This window comes from Anthonomus grandis, chromosome 8, assembly GCF_022605725.1.
Source record: "Anthonomus grandis grandis chromosome 8, icAntGran1.3, whole genome shotgun sequence".
NCBI classification, from domain to species: domain Eukaryota; kingdom Metazoa; phylum Arthropoda; class Insecta; order Coleoptera; family Curculionidae; genus Anthonomus; species Anthonomus grandis.
This window is the reverse complement of record NC_065553.1, coordinates 6,308,363-6,325,744: the sequence shown is the minus strand read 5'-3', so window position 1 is coordinate 6,325,744 and position 17,382 is coordinate 6,308,363. Positions and strand designations below refer to the sequence as shown.

Sequence of the window (17,382 nt, the reverse complement as noted above, 5' to 3'; positions counted from 1 at the left end):
GGTCTGCTAACCTTTGAGTCGACTCGCACAGGAGATTACCATGAAGACATGAACTCAGACGTTTTCGAGGACTATTTTGGTGAAATGATAAAATTTCTTCCGGCTAATTCGGTGGTGGTTATGGATAACGCAATCTATCATTCACGGCGAATAGAGAAGACGCCAACTTCAAGTTGGAGAAAGCAAGAAATTATCGATTGGCTGACTGCAAAAGGTATTGCGTTTGAAGCAAATTTGATAAAAAAAGAACTGCTGGCAATAGCAAACTTACACAAAACTCGTTTCATGAAATACGCCGTGGAAGATATAGCCGAAAAATATAATATAACTGTACTGCGCTTACCGCCATATCATTGCGAACTAAATCCTATAGAACTGATATGGGCGCAGGTAAAAAGATTTGTAGCAAGACAAAACACGACTTTTAAAATGAAAGATGTTAAGCTACTGTTTGATCAAGCCATTACGGAAGCGACACCAGAGAATTGGCGAAAAGCAGTCCAGTATGTAATTAAGCAAGAGGACAAAATGTGGGATCTTGACAACCTCATCGATCAGACAGTCGATCCTTTAATTATAATGTCAAGAGGTGATGACAGTTCGTCAGATGACGAAGAAGACTACAATCTATTATAATTTAAAATTGTTATACACTGTTCAAAAAGTGCCAGATCCAAAAGTGACATTTTCAACTGTTTTACTCTACATATTATGTTCAATAAATTTGTGAAAAAAATATATTATTCCATTTAAACAAAAGTAACTTTCTAAAATAAAATAGCATTTAAGTACATTAATTATAAGGTAAAAAACAAGTCCCAGTTGCACGCCTTTGGCGAACCGTTTTCAATGTTTATCAGTGGGTAACAATGGGCAAAACTCATAAATTGACCCAAAACCGGGTGGCACTACCTGCAATCAACGAAAAGAAAGAATTTTACATTAAAACTAATACTCAACTAAGGTAGTGGCATAAAATATTGGTGGATCACCAGGTACCACTTTTGCATACCTAATGAGGTTTTATTGCTCTACACACTTCTGAAATAGAGTATTATAGTGGTAAAACTGTCTCGTAATTTGAGTATTAAAGATTTTAAGTCTTGGTGGCTCAGATATGATAAAAGATATTGCCTCAAGTACAAATCCTTAAGGTTCAAGCTATCCATTTTAGAGTCCTTATCATACAGGGTGCTAAAAATTTAAGCATTATAATGCACAAGCTAGTCCGCCCCTGATAAAATAAACCAGGTAAATGTGTTTTAAGGACTCCGTTTTAAGAGGTCCTTAGTAGTTTTGATCATTTTTTTATTAAATTATAGCAAGTACTTCAAAAGTTATTCAAGAAAAACCAATTTCCAGCGGTTTCCTTAAGGGGTTGTATCTTTGTAGGGAGGGCCTATAGCATTTTTTTTAATAGGAATGTTCCATAAATTTGGTAATTTTCTACTGAATGCGAGAGATTTTCCACATTTTGTTATAAAATAAGTGATGTAAAACTGATCTTTGTTTAGTACAATAAAATTATGCAAAATGTTAAATCTTTACTCTAATAAAGCGCGTTAAAAAAAATAGTACATAAACGGTAATATTATATATATTTAACTTTGACTCTATTATTAATAAATATTTGTCTTATAAATATTTTTTGACCACGTCACTGGTAGTGTTTTCCTTGTGTCGGATGCATCAACAATATGATCGAGCGACGTTGCCGTGTCATTATCTTTTTCTCTAAAATACATTATCTACATTTATTTAACGTTGAATATCGACTTCATTCAAGAGTATCTTATTATAGTTTATTGAAAATTTTTTTGATATTTTGTTTAGGTAAAACCAGTATTGTTTTGTGTCTGTCAAAATAAGTGACGATAAAAATTTTTTGCAATTTTTACATAAACATTTGGCATCCTTGCGTCAGAGATGTTGCAACCAGACAAACTGCTCATAGTTTCACGGCATGCATTCATGGTAATGAAAATCCGGAAATTGTTAATGATTTGATTGCTACTCGAATTTATTTTAAGACAGGGTATTTCAGTACATTTTGAAATCTTTAAATATTAAATTTATTCCAGGATATCTAACTCATTTCGTCTGGGGCGTAACCCTAGAACTCCTCCGGGTGACCGAGCTTTTCGTCGACCAGTGCGAAGATTCAAACAAAAAAGAGAAAAAACCGAGCGGTACCGGAGACAGTATCCCGGTACTCAAACCGGTACCGGATCTATCGAACGGTGGGGCGATCCAAACGGCCAGCAATCCACCGCAAGTGGAAATCTTGCCGTTGCCCAATCTACAAAAACTGCTCATGAACAGTTTACCCGGAACCAGAGTAAAAATATTAAAAATACCCTTTCACGCCACGTGGAGACAGACCTTAACAGACTCTGTGTAAATGTGTTGTGCAAGTACAAAGTACATTCGTTTTCTGTTTTGTGAACTACTGTTTTAATGACATTGCTTTTGCCTGTCAAATGTCAGGTTTTTTTTGACACAACGCCTACGTTACAATCTCGATAGGTACCAAACTGGCAATATAACGTGCCCAAGATAAGGACGACCAGTACACGGATCTCCGTATCCGTAAGAGATAGAAAATTGGGTGAATGGGAAGAATTTAGCGGCTTTGGGTGCTGAATAACATGCCGCTATGAAATTTAAAAAATCCGAATAGTTCTGGGAATATCCGAAGAAAACCGAAATTACCAAAAAAATTTAATATTTTTTGAGTTTATAACAAAAGATTTTTAAAAAGAAATGACATTTTTTCATTGCTATTTTCATTTTCCGACCACCATCATCACTTTTTTTTTTCAAATACGGACCTGACTTTTCGGTATAAAATATTAAAAGTGCTTTAAATTCCGAATTCAACGGTATAGCACAAGTTAAGCATTATTAAATATCTTCGATGCCTCAGAAGAAAGTAGGCTTTAGAAACAAAATGGTCGTCATAGAGACATGCTTTTTCATGTTTTCGTGGCTGAAAAAATATTTAGAACAGTAATATTATTGAAAAAATCAATCTAAGGCCTACTTAATACAACTAGTTTAATGCTGGCTAATTAGTTAATTGAACAACGTTAACAAACAATAACAATAAATAGTCAATAAAAAGGTATATAAAAGAATGTACGTCGGTAGTACAAAAAGATTTCCTTCATTTTTTAAACATAAATAGCATCTCCTTATCATGGATTCCAACACATTATTCATCATCATTGGTATTCCAATCTTCGATTACAAAATTGTTTTTGTAAACATAATTTTCAACATACCTCCAAAGATAGAGTTCTAAGGTAGTAATGTCGGGGGAACGTGCTGGCCATGGCGTTCTAAATAATGTGCTGATATGTCTTCGTGGAAATCTAGTTGATAAATAGTCCCTAACTACTCTGGCATTATGAGCAGGTAGGTGTTCCATCTTGTTGAAATCAATGGTTTCCAATTTCTGCAAGAGGCAAATTATCTAAAGCTTCCTCTAAATCGTTTTACAGTAATTCAAGGTAACGCTCAGAATTCAAATTATGTTGGTAAATGAATTATGGTGGCCTAAAATTCTTCTTTCCACAATACCAGACCACATATCGAATCCAAAACGCACCTGGTGTCGTATTTCTTTCACCAAACGAGCATTTTCTGTAGCCCAATAATGGTGATTTCTTCTATTGAAAATAGCATTTTTCGTTACCTTGCTCTCCTCAGACCCGATGCTCTGGTTAGGAAAATTTTCATTATTTCTGCATCACCGGGTCTAAATCCTAGACAGTCTGTAAACATACGGATGAAATTTGTATTTTATTTAAATGAATTGTGCCGTGGATTTATTCACGGCTGCGTTATATTCAATATGTGTTGAAATTCAGTTTCTTTCCCTTGTTGAAAATCAGGGTTTTCGTCACTTTGTCATCGTTACTTGGTTTTTATCGGGAATGCACATGGTTTTTTAAACGAGCCGTATTTTGTCAGATTGCATTCTAACTTGTAAGTTAGTTCTTAAACTAAGTTCTTCTATTTGGATGCCGTCTTTCGGGATATTTATTCAAATACATATTCTCCGCCTTATAACAATTTCGATAACTTAAAATGTAACAAGCTAGCATATCAAATTTTCGTTCATTCGAAAACATTTTTACAAAATAAATTCAAATATGTAAAGTGTAGGGTATAGTGAAATAATGATTATATACCGTTGAATTCGACTTAAAAGTACTTTTAATATTTGATATTGAAAAACCAGGATATCGAAAGACCTAAAATTTAATAACGGCCTCTTAAAGAGGGAAAAAAGTGGCTATCAGAAAGTGTCATTTATTTTCAAAAACTACAAAAGGTTTCATAAATTCAGCAGAAAATATTAAATTTTTTCCAAATTTCGGTTTTTTCAGATGTCTACTCGGAATTTTTTCAGATTTCAAAGTTCATGTTATTGACCATCTAAAGTCGCTAAATTCTGCCCATTTAACCAATCTCTCTCATGGTTACAGAGATCCTTGTACTGGCTCTCCTTAACGTGGGCATGTCGTATACATAACATGCGTATCTCACTTTTTAGAGTTATGATTTAAAAGTTGATTATTATAATAATTAAAAACTTTAGTAGAGAAAGAGAAAATATTTAAAATATTTTGTAAGTTCTCGTAATGTTTGTAGAGATAGTAGTGTTCGAAGGCTGCAGATATGTCATAACTGTAAATTTTACATTTTTTAATGTGTAAATAATTTGCTATTATTATATTAGAGATATAATTATGGTTTTGCTCCTCTTTATCCTTATTTTTTCCGCAAGGCAATGTTTACAATGTCTATTAATTTTATCTGTTTTTTTTTTCTTTTGGAGAGGATCTTTTTTTTCATTTACCATAATAAATATTTTTTAAGATAATATAACTACTGTTTTATTTATCAATGAGGTTTGAAAAGGTCAGGTAAGTCTTAAAAATTGAAATAAATTGTCAATTAAATAACGAGACTGTGTATGAAAGAGTTTTATTTTTACAATCGAATGCTGCCCCTTCACCACAAACCATTCCATGGGTTTTTTCCGTTGGTCAAAGCCATGTTGAAAGTCTTTTTTTTTTATAAGAGCATTTAGAAGGTTTGCTGATTGTCACTTCTCTTTTTCCATTTATTCGAATCGCGTTCTTTTAGGTTATTTTAATGTTAATCATGGCAGATTGAATTTTCTAGGCCTTGTATACTTGCTTTGGCAGTCACTATTCTTTTGAAATTTTCTGTTTTTATAGGGGAGAGAGAGATCTCGTTTCATGACATTTTAATCGGATTTGTTGTTTACCTTAGAAACAAATAAACGACAGTTAACGCGAGTTAGTAGTAGGTGAAAGTGAAGCATCTGCGTTCTAGGAGGTCTTCCTGAGTTACGTTACAATATAACATTTATATTCTTTTACTCACTCACAAAACAAAATTTTTTATCAGTTATAATGATTGTTTAAACTATTTGGGATGTCTCACACCCTTACATCGTTTGAAAATGAAATAGGTATTAAAATGTTTTATTTATCTATTGTTTTTTTATCTTTAGTCTAATTTTAAAAATGATTGTATTTTGTGTGAATCCGTATAAAGATTCTTTTTGCGAATAATTAGGTTTTTTGTTAAAATGAAAAAATCTACACTTCTTTTATGTTCAGAGCTATAATTTTTCCTATACCTCCCTCAACACTATTTTTACAGTTTAAAATCGGATTTCATGCTTAATTATTACAAGAAAAACTATTGTGAGTAGAACTTATCTAGACGACTGTAAAAATTTGATTTCTATTACCTTCCTTGACGTTACAGAAATTATGTTATTTATTAATGCTTTAAAAGTAAAAAACGTATAAAGGTTCCGGCCTCAGTATAATAAGGAATAGCTATTACATTTTTTCTCTTTATCAGATATAGCTATGTTGTCAAATTGTTACACTGTATAACGACACAATGAGATTGAAATTTGGTCTAATTATTTAATAAATCGCTAAACCAAAGCGCAACCTTGGGTCGTTCTGTCATTTAATGATAGGTCTCTTTGATTATACATTTAAGATAATTTAAGTATTGAGATCTAACAGATTTTAAATGAAAGAAATATTTGTTTTATAGGCAAAAAAGTATTGCATTATTAAATAGACATGAATATTAAATTCTGCTCGTAGGCCTAAAATGCGTTCTTGAAATCATTTTTTTTTAACATTTTTCGAAAATTTTAAAAGATGCCAGTTAGCCTCTATATAAAGATTAAAATTTAAGCGACCTAGCACATTTAACACTTCTTACTCATCATCCATATCCTTATTTAATTTTATACTAATTCGATAAATAAAAATAGGGTTTACTTACACACAAAAAAATAAAACAAATTACTAGCACAGATTTTATTTCATTAAAAAAAAACAAGCATTTATTCTAGGAACAGAGATAGTTTCGGATATAAAGTAACTTTTTACACATTTAGTAGGAAGGATTTTTCACAAAAGCTATCGAGAATAACGAATATTAGCTTAAGCATGAAATGTACCGCATGTCCTACTAAAAATAGCTCTCGGCTGTATCTTGAAAAGTATAATTGCATGCAGAAAAAAATTATATAGTCTTGATGCAAGGAGAAATACCTGAAAATTATTTCCAAGTTTCTAAAACGGCCACCAGAGGGCACAACTTTTAATAATGCGGATAAACATTTTGTTTTATAACATTTTCACTAGATAAGAGTATTACAACACTAATCGTCAGCATATTTAGATTTTTTGAACCATTTTGTTATATCTGCTAAAATAGGAGAGTGAGAGCGATTGATCTATTTTTATTTGAACCGGATTGGGTAATCGGAACAAAAGAATCAAAATTTCGTTTAAAACAGGGTTTCTTACTATATATTTTACCTTGTTATAGGGAAGAGATACAGCCGATAATTATTCTTTGTCGAATACTTGGTACTATTTACTTATCAGATTTGATTTTTTTAGATTCTAAATAATTATTCTTTGCTCGACTAAGAGCAATCTAAGTAAACTGGATTTAAAGACCTATCTATAGATTGTTAAGGATCAGTTATTTTCAAGTTGGTACATTTTTAAGGCCTAATAATAATTTTTTACAAAAATTACCCTTAATTCTCACATAGCAAAAATACATTCTGTCTAAAGAAGCTAAAACCCACATCATCTCCACTCTCTCTGTTTTTTCCCAGTAACAATCTCACAGGCAGTTAAGGCATTGAGGTTTTTTTCGCACACATATTTATATCATATGTAATCATAAAATGGTTCCTCTTCCATATCATCCGGTGTGCAGAAGAAAAATTCGATCAAATTGAGCACAGGTCCTCTGGAAAAAGGATTGTAGTAACGACCCCTTTTATCTCGCAGATAAGGATAACGTTTGTAATTAACCATTTCGTTAGTAGTTAAGTTCATACAGGCATGAAGAACCTTTTGGGGAAAACATTCGCTGTAAGTAATATAAAATAATTTAAGACATATTAACTTACCGCAGTACAAGTAAGTATCCAACCCAATCCAGAAAAGACAAACGCTTCCACCAACCCCAACACATAGATGATCCCGAAGCCCTCTATGGCGATGCAGTAAGTCGCAAAGTAAATCGTATATGAACAATTGATCGCCACACTCATGACAAAAACAAAGAACCAAGTCCTGTTCTTCAGACCGACGCAATTATAAATAAAAGGGCAGTGATGATCGAAATATGACACGCACCTATTGCATACCCTACAATGTTTCGCCCTTATAGGTCTAAGAGTTCTACAAGTGTGACATAACCGGTTAAGCATCGCGTTTCTTTTCTTCCACTTGTCAAAGTACGGAATTTGTTTTATCGAACGGGCATACGAGTCGGAGTTGGTGGGAATGTAGCCCGGATTCTTTCGGTTAGCTACAATCCAGCAAATCCACATAACGACGTTCCAGTAAATGAAACAGTAATGGGAGCCTCGTAAGATATTCCAGGTTATTGGGATCACCTATAAATGCTGCTGAATTAGTGGTTTTTTAAACAGATATTTATAACTTACCCGTATAACATACATAGGATAAACCCAAAGTAAAACAGAAGACATAAAGAAAACCAGTGGGGCTTTCGAATGTCCCGCCCTCCCAAAGAGAAGCCCCCAAATTTCACTAACAGGTGGAAACCATGCAGAACGTCTTTTAATGGCTGTATGAAGCACGTCCACTATATCCATGTGGCGATGCCCTATTGCGAGGTTCAGTGGAGTCTTATCGTTTTTATCTTTAGGTTCCAACTCTATATCGTTCTAAGAAATAGGAACTTATTAAAGAATTTTTAAAATTACATAGATTAAGCAAACCTTCTCACACAGAAGCTTAACACAACTCAACGATCCAGAAAGACAGGCCAGATGCAAGGGGGTAGATCCAAAATGATCAGGTTTTTGTAAATTCGCTCCAGAGTACATCAGGAGCTTCAAGAGATCAGGATGGCCTTTGTAGGCCGCCCAATGCATGGCGGTGTCTCCGTTTATGTCCACTAGATGGTTGAAGGCACCTGGAGGTATTTGACCGTCAGTAGGGCAACAAGATTGGTGAAAGATTATGTCTTTATAGTGAGAAATGACGTGGCAGTAGGAGTTAACAAAGATATTGAACATATTGCAAAAGAGTATATAACAGTCAGTGATCGTATCATTTTTTTAAATTTCAAGGCCAGTCCAGTTTGATCTGAATGTAATCCAAATATATGCTCCAACGAGCGGAGGGAAATAAGAAGAATAAATTGATGCGTTCTATAATAAATAAGAGAAAATGCTAGAAAAACTACCAAATAGAGAAATCTCACTGTGATTCTATATGACCTCTGAGAAAAAAATGTTAGAGGAGAGCGTCTTCTACACTTTTGCACTGAGGATCACCTATTTACAGTTAAGACAGGATTGAGTGATATGCATTTACATACCTGCATAACACTTGTAAACAGATAGATCACATTCTGATTAAATCTCGCTGGAAAACTATAGCTAAAAACCTTAAGACCTATGCAGGTATGGATTGCAGCAACGATCCATCAAATTTTATTAGCATGAAACTACGGAAGAACAAAAAAAAAACAATAAATGAACGTCTTAGGTAGCATCCGAGAAACAATGACAGATACACAAGAACCTTGATACCGGAGTTACATAGACTTAAATGAGCCACAGAATCATATGAGTCGCTCAACATTATCTGGACAGAAACAATATTAAATATTGCTGCTAGAAGCATCACAAATTACACGAAAAGAAAGAAGAAGCAATGGATAACGAAAAAATGAAACAATTAAAACCTTTAGGACCAGAATATGATTTTGAAAGACAGGCCTTAAGCATTGAATAAGATAAAGTGATCCTGTCAAAAAGACAAAAACACGCAGCTGAATGAATTATGCGAAGAAATAAAAGAACATAAAAACAAAACTGAAACAAGGACCTATATTTCAACAGATCAATTGTATCGGCATTTTCCACTGATCAGGTTGCGCCAATTACATGCTTCTAAAATACTACTATACATGTGTAACACACTAACACCCCAAAATAATCAATGAAATAAGTTGAAATCAGTACCAAACTCGACAAATATCAGAAAAAGTCGCTGAAATATAAAAAAACAGAGTTTCACAAAAATGTATAACATACATGGCTTCAAAAATGTTTAATACCTTACCAAATGAAATAAAAACAATTATTAATCAAAAAGCAAAATTTAAACAACAACATATAAAATCACTTGATTTTAGATATCTTAAGAGTTGCTTTCCATAAAAAATTACTAATTCCTTGTGCTAAAGAAAAACAAAAAAAAGAACACATTTGTATATCAGATAATGGTTACTATTTTTACATAAGAGTAAAATTATTATAATTCACGCTTTCACGAATGGTAAAAACGCGACAACATATATTCCCTTATCGGTCCTATTTTTTTTTAAAGAAAACATTTTTTAGTCAAAAGTTTTATAAAAATACTGCCGTAAATATTGGTACATGTACATGTAAAGTATACAGTAAAATATTTATTGCTTCGGCCTATAGCGATCAGATGAAATAAAGTAGATTATCGTTGACAAAACTATATACTGTTATTATTACGCATTCATTACTATTGATATTCACTCTACAAGGTTTTCAAAGTTAAGTAGGCACTATTGCTAATCGTTATTATTGGAGCTACAAAGTCAGCTAAATAGGCACATTAATACTCATTTTTCCGCTGATTACGATAGTGAAAATGAAATAAAAAATCGAACGTTATTTCAAAAAGCTCGGTTCTTTAATGCGAGAACCAGTATGCAAAATTCTCAATCTATAGTAAATTAAACTCTAAACCTTTCACCCTAAAATCAAAATTGAGTTTTTTAGAATGTCAAGATGGTTCTGATTTCATTACAACGATCGTTTGTTTTATGAATGTCCTCAATATTAAAGTGACAAATTGAAATATCTTGAGTAAATAACTTAGGTCAAGGTATTTAAAAAAAAATAAAAGGATAAAACTTTTCATAATTCATAATATGCCAAGCAACTGAAATTGATGATTGTTAGCTTAGTCAGCTCATCCGACTAATTCACTCAATAATTATGTTTGAGAACCATTCACAGTATTTTAAAAAGGCATAACTTTGTATTTTATAGGTGCAGACCTATACAGACGCTTGTACCAGGAGATCAAGAAAGTTGCATTCAGTTTTTTAAATAGTTCACTTGTCAAGTCAGGCTCAACGCTAATTTTTGGCGCTTAATTCTTTGGAGTGATGAGTCAAACCAATCTCGAACAGGAGCATGTATAATAGGAAAATACTTACTATTGGAGTCAAGAAAATCCGATAAACTTGTATCCCTGTAGTCCGCAGAGAGCTTTAATGTAAATGTTTGGTGTGGTTTAATTGGCTTGACAACTGTTCGTCCTGTATTTTATCAAGGCGCATTGGCTGGTAAGCGATACGTCAAAATGTTGAATGTCAATTTAAATTTAATGGATAGGCAACAGATCTACTTTCCACAAGATATAAGTCCATAATATTCGCCAGATTGATACCCTATTACACGACCTTTTTTTATGACCATTTTAACTAACGGCCTTATCCGTATGCCTCCTCGATCTTTTCTTTTGAGGTTATTTAAAAGATGTTGATGATATAAAAGGCAGTATGGTACTCTTGAAGATCCTCAGCTAAGCATAATTGATGCAATCAATAATATTATTGAGCTCAAAAATCCTTGGAGCAACTTTAATGTTTTTAAACCAAATTAAAATTTATTAATAGAGTTAAATAAAGAAAAGTTTTTTTAAATACTGAACATTTTTCTTGTCTCCCTCTTTAAGGATATATAAGGACCTTGACGATTATAAAAATCCATCGATTGCTTTTTAATTTTAAGATCATATGATAACTTTTGTTTAGCATTCAATTTACTATAGATTGAGAATTTTTCATACTGGTTGTCCCAAAAATTAAACTTTTGACATAACTCATGAACATAAAATGCTACATTTTTATTTAATTTCACTATTGTAATCAGCGGAAAAAATACTACTAGTTCGCCTATTTAACGATCTTGTAACTCCAATAATAACGAATTTAGTATTTTAAACGACCGACGTAATTTTAAAAACCCTGTATACATTTATTGATACGTTGTCTAATTACGTTATTATACCTTACCCATTCCTAAAAGGTAAGCAGCCGTAGCCACCCTGCCAAACATACAAGCGGTCATCAAAGGCGTGAGACCTTTAAAATCAGCCGCGTTTACCGCGACGCCTGCTTGCAAAAGAACTTGAACCACAGCGGCATGGCCTAGAAATGTTTATTTTCTAGAATATTTCTTATCTTTGAATACAGCATTTTCACCTTTTCTACAAGCCCAATGTATAGGTCTAGGCCCCTGAGTCCCGAGGCAAGGTAAATCAATCGGAGCCCCACGATCGATAAAAAACCTCATTATCTCCACATTACCGTCCAAAGATACCCAGTGGGCTGGGGTGTAGCCCCACTCATCCCTTTCTTTAAGAACCCCAATCCCGTTTTTTTCTACGCATTCCTCCACTTCAGAAAGGTCCCTAAATATAATTGTCAAAATTTCCTGTTTAAAACTGGTACCTAAATAGGGCTTACCCTGCCTTGACCAGATCGAAAATACTCTTGTGGGTTTGCTCGGTAATGTCCGCCCCATCAGTACCGCCCCCATCACAGCTGTGATTCTCGGGGGCGGCTGGATGGTCCGGATCCGCCACCATATTATTGTCGTGGGTATGTTGGGGCAAAGCCCAAACGCTGCGGGCGATGCCGGGACTCGGAAACACCTTGTACAGCAGTTTAGAGGCCGGGATCAAACAATGAAGATGGTTTAAAGAGATGACGAAACCGGTGAGTTAAGTCGAGCTTCCGTACCTATGGAAAAAGAAGAAGTAACTATATCGCATTTGCTGTCCAGAAAGCACAGGATGTCCGAAATTAGTCCAACAATTATTCATTATGTCTAAGCCAATTTTGGACATCCATTGGATTAATGGTTTAGGACATCCATGGGTATTCCTATTACTGTCCTAAGTTGGAAATACGGATTTCTAAAAAAGTAATACTTTTGCAAGAGTTGTATGTATTTCAAATTATTTTCAAACAGAGATTAAAATCGTTTGATACTTTTTTGTGCGAATTTTGAAGGTCTTAGACTGAAAAATGATTAAATTCATGATGTATTTTACTTTTGGTTTAAAATATGGCCACAAGGCGAATTATGGTATTTAATTGATTTATGTTGTTTTTGTTATTAGTGCAAGAGAACTGAATTACGAGTAGAATTAAGACTTTTAAACATTTCCACTATTATTAACTTATAGCTAGCATCATAATAATATAGAGAGAAAAGAGACTCCAATTCAACCGCCTGGAAATTTAAGAATAAACGTAAGAACAAATTGCTACTTTTTATAAATAATTTTTCCTTATGTTATTATACTATTATATTTATATAATTTTTTAAATTAAAATAAAACCATGTTGATAATTTTATAGACATAAAAAGAGTTAAGAGCTCAAAAATAACACACAGACACAAAAATAATTTGAGGAAGGCTTTATAAGGAATAATAAAAATTAAACTTACCAATAATCTTACCTTTGCTTCTGCACCAATATCGCCAAAACCAACGAGTTTAAAACCCAGAAATCTGATTTCTTAGATTTAAAATGTACTGCACTAGATGTAGGTCATTATTAAATTTATCTTAACCTCAAAACTGTAGAGATATTATTTGGGGGAAAACAAAGCGCATACGGGGGGAGGGTTGAGAAAATCTATTGATTATTTCAGTTTAGGGCGAAAACGCGGCGAATCTTGTGGCAGGAGTCGGCGCCTGCTTTTCCACCCGATTGCGCTTAAATCGAGAACAACATGGGCGGAGGATACTGGCATTTCCTTAATATTTGTCGGTAAAACATTCAAATATTTAATTGCCCAATATGCTGGACCACTCCGATATATTTTCTTACGACAATATGATTATATAATAACCAACTAAAAAAAAAAAAGTGAAAAACCCTAGCCAAGTGCTTAAAACAGAATTTAAAGCCTACCGCAGTACCCTCAACAAATTAATTTTAAAAGCAAAGCACGATTACTACAAAAAAGAGAAAGCCTTACAAAGTGGGAACATGAAACAATCCAAACATTGACAGGAAATGAAAAAAAGACAAAATGGAAAAAACTGAAAATTACAAATATTAAGGACGAAGAATTTTACTGAGTACAGAGTCAGAGGTTTTTACCCTGATATCTACATCAAAAGCAAACAGAGTTCCAGGAAAAGACGGAATATCTGTAAAATGAATAAAATTGTTTCATTTACATCTGGGTCCTCCTGTGATATATATCATAAATTTAATATTTAAAACTGGAATAGTGCAACCTCATAATAGAGCTTGTAATTACACCAATTTATAAATCAGACCAATACACAAAAGACGAATCTATCGGCCTATTAGTCTTATGAGTAACGTCGCAAAAATTTTTGAAAAAGCTTTAAATGACAGACTAGTCAGATTCCTGAAAGATAAAGATATACTATCGAAAAATCAATATGCTTTTACTAAAGGCTCCAGTACGGTGGATGCTACCAGCAACATGAAATACAGAATACGAACAATAACATATATACTATAATACAAAACTTCTTGAAGTATTAGAACATTCAGTATTACACATTTTTGAAAGTTATTTATATAATTTTGTAGTATCAACATACCAAAATTAATAATTGCGTAAGTAGTTCAAAAACTGTCCAATACCGCACGGTACAATTCTTGGTCCCATCCTGCTCAGTCCATATGCCTTAATATTTAAAGGGAGAATATGGGAGAAAGTCAGGGATTGTGTAAAATTGGGCTTTAGGAAAGTAAAAGAATGGTTAGCTAGTTTTAAGACTTCTCTTTAATATCTAAAAAACACAGTAGGTTGTTTGACCAATTTTCAATTTCATAAACATAAATGATACAGATGTTATATAGCCATGTAACGAAAATAAATACCTTGGTATTATGATGGGTCAGAATCTTAAATGGGCGACCCATATTAATAATGTTGCATCCAAAATTAGAAAGTTGGTTTATACATTATATATTTTAAGAGCAATATTAGATACCAATCTTACTAGTTTATTTGTGGAGTGGAACCTATAAAACTTTATTACGACCTTTACAAATTGTGCAGAACTGGATTTTAAAGGTTATTTGTAAAAAAAGTAAATTATTTAGCACTGATTGAGCTTGTATGATGATATAGTGCGCTTAATATTCAAAAATTGTATATTCTAATGCATAAAAAAGAAAAAATCAAAATAATTCATTTTCATCAGACAAGAATAAAATGTTAATAGACATTTAGTACTACCGGTACGTCTTAACAAGACTTTTAATTTAAAATCTTTTAATTAATTAGCTCCAAAGCTATATAATGTGCTAGCAATAATAATTAGAAATATAACACAAGTTAGTAAAACACTTTTAGTAAAACATTTATAATTCAGAATGCACTGATAGGGACATGCATTGATAGGGACAAAAACAGATAAATAAAATAATGTATTTTTTTCTAATATCTACTTCTGTGTTGCATTGTGAGTTTAAGAGCAAACCTAATTCTTCTAGTTTGCGCTTACATACATTCAGTTGTCTAGGTGAAACACTACATTAGAGACTATAAAATTAGATTTCTGGAATTTGTAAATAAATTTGTATCTTGAATTTTCTAATTAATAAAGCAACAAAGTTCCAAAGTTTAATAATATGGTTTGTTGCTTGTGTGATAGCATGTACTCATGATGATGAGTGGCTAATAAATCTATATTGCTCACAATATGTATGTATAGAAAAGGCAAGGAAAGTATACCCAAATGTAAGCAAAGGATTGGATAATTCGAGCACAGCCCCATAGAAGTGTATCATTGCATAGCTGTGAATGAAAAGTAAGCAAAACGAGGCACAAGAAAAATTGAGTAGGGCCAAGGTCTCTAAATTTAGTAAACTTAACTTAATAAGCTTAAATATCATTATCTCTGGTTTAAAAACGTTTTTTTTATAATATCACATAATTAATTTAGCATTTTCAATACTTTGAGCTTGGGCACCATATTATGCATGTATTCTAATAGTAAATTTTCTAGTATTGTCTGACAATCCAATCTGCGAATCAAAAGAAGCAGTCGTAAATAAACCATAGCTGATTTCATTCATAAAATACTCAGTGGCGTGTGTAATTTTATATAATCATGATTATAGATTACTAAATATGCAAACTTGATAGAACTGATATTTTTTCCTGCCCACCTCAGTTCCTCTTTCGCTATTGCGCCCTAGGCAACATAAATTTTTGTCGTCGCAGATTCGATAGCCATACAATAGAAAAGATTTTTATCGGTTAATACTTACAGATGGCTATAGATTCTGTCATATACAACCAAGGTTTTGATCTTCATCTCTCGAAAAGATAAATTTGTCCGAAAAAAAAATCCAGAGATATATTTATATCTCTTCGATGGAAATACCATACCTCATGCTTTCTAAGAACACCGTTGTCAATATGAGTTATCACTCAACCTTAGAACATTGAAAGGCCTTTCAACCAGTCAACATTTTGTGTGGTGCCATTGGTTTTGCATTGTGAGACCGTTTGATTTGCCAGGTAGGCTTGATAAAGAAAGTTACCAAAACTTAAGCAATGATCTATTTATTCTTTTACAAGATGTGCCTATAAATTTAACACTTGACAGTTGGTATATGCACGATGGTGCACCAGCCCATCATTCACTGCAAGTGACTATTTTCTTAGGCGATGTTTATCCTCCTAAATGGACTGGTAGAGGTAGTCAATATATCTACCTTGGGCATAGTCCTTAGATCTAGATTTTAACCTCTTAGCTTTTTATAATATCTGGGGATACTTAAAATCACTTGTCTATAAAAATAAAATAAGTAAGTAACCGTCAGGAATCCTGGCAATATATCTGTCAAAAAGGAAATATGATATGTAGACCTTGATTAAAAAGCAAATATCAAATTGTATTGTATAAATGTAAAATTATAAAAATTGCCTAGGAGTAGTACTAATGCTAATTTCAGATTTCTAAACTATGCGCCAAAAATACATAACTTCATACCTCAAAATAAAATAAGAAATTGTCTAAAAATTAAAAAATATGAGAAAGAATGTAAGTCATATGTTTTCGAAAAAAACCTTTTTTAATGATCGCTTATGGCGTTTTGGCACTGCACTGCTGTCACCTAGGTGCATCGTTGCTTGTGGGTGGAGTTTTCTGGATATTTACTATTTGCTGCGTATATATTGTGTTAAACAATAAACATGTAACGCTATCATTCTTGATAAAGTTTATATCGTTTGATAATTTGCAAGTATTTGTTTAAGTTAGATTGTTATTAATTCAATGAAATCTAGTATTTTTCTTACTGCTTTCGTTGTATTACTTTCTTTAATTTTGAGTTTTCGATTTTTTGTAATTGCAGCAATCTTTGCATACGGGGGTATATAGTATACACTGCTCTCATTTTAAAACAAACCACCCTTAAAAACTTCTTAAAAAAAAGAAACGCGGCAATTTAGATATACAGGGATATGTTTAATTTTATATTTGGCAAAGTTCTGTCAATCGCCTCCTCACGTCTAGCTAACAGATCATTGTACGCAGCATTATTCAACAGTGCCAAAAAAATTAAATCGGTTGACGTACAAGCGAATAGTTAGCAACACGAGGTGCTAAATTTTCCCATAAAATATTTCAATTTCTAGTAGTTTTTGAGATCCCCTTATACTCACCATGCAACACACTATATAGAAAT

The 17,382-nt window shown here is 32.9% G+C and overlaps 2 protein-coding genes across 5 annotated transcripts in view; one reads left to right on the top strand and one right to left on the bottom strand.

Moving 5' to 3' along the window:
- Nucleotides 1–4,760, top strand: part of LOC126739294 (proteoglycan 4-like) — a 40,698-nt gene extending 35,938 nt beyond the window's left edge. Inside the window, exon 12 of the mRNA XM_050444914.1 lies at nt 2,082–4,760. Within this exon, the coding sequence (XP_050300871.1) occupies nt 2,082–2,401 (320 nt within the window). The 3' untranslated portion in view covers nt 2,402–4,760. The remainder of the gene's footprint in view (nt 1–2,081) is intronic.
- A 1,617-nt stretch (nt 4,761–6,377) lies between these two features.
- On the bottom strand, nt 6,378–16,898 carry LOC126739330 (uncharacterized). 4 transcript variants are annotated; one of them, XM_050444968.1, is made up of 8 exons: nt 16,686–16,898; nt 12,148–12,423; nt 11,884–12,092; nt 11,695–11,829; nt 8,342–8,538; nt 8,045–8,287; nt 7,502–7,993; nt 6,378–7,442 (listed from the first exon to the last, which is right to left on the bottom strand). In XM_050444968.1, the coding sequence occupies exons 2-8, from the start codon at nt 12,267–12,269 to the stop codon at nt 7,257–7,259; spliced, it is 1,584 nt and encodes a 527-aa protein (XP_050300925.1). In that variant the 5' UTR covers nt 12,270–12,423; nt 16,686–16,898; the 3' UTR covers nt 6,378–7,256. The 4 variants fall into 4 exon arrangements, with proteins under 4 accessions (XP_050300925.1, XP_050300926.1, XP_050300923.1 ...); XM_050444969.1 differs by having other exon boundaries at nt 16,763–16,898; XM_050444966.1 differs by lacking the exon at nt 16,686–16,898 and adding an exon at nt 13,139–13,785.
- Nucleotides 16,899–17,382: the final 484 nt, after the last annotated feature.

Excerpts from the sequence above, each read along its gene's own strand:
- LOC126739330 (XM_050444968.1), bottom strand. The coding sequence starts at position 12,269 with ATGGTGGCGGATCCGGACCATCCAGCCGCCCCCGAGAATCACAGCTGT. Across the intron at positions 11,830-11,883 it reads ACATTGGGCTTGTAGAAAAG|GCCATGCCGCTGTGGTTCAA; the intron begins GTGAAAATGCTG and ends AAACATTTCTAG. Across the intron at positions 7,443-7,501 it reads GGATACTTACTTGTACTGCG|GTTCTTCATGCCTGTATGAA; the intron begins GTAAGTTAATAT and ends TTTCCCCAAAAG.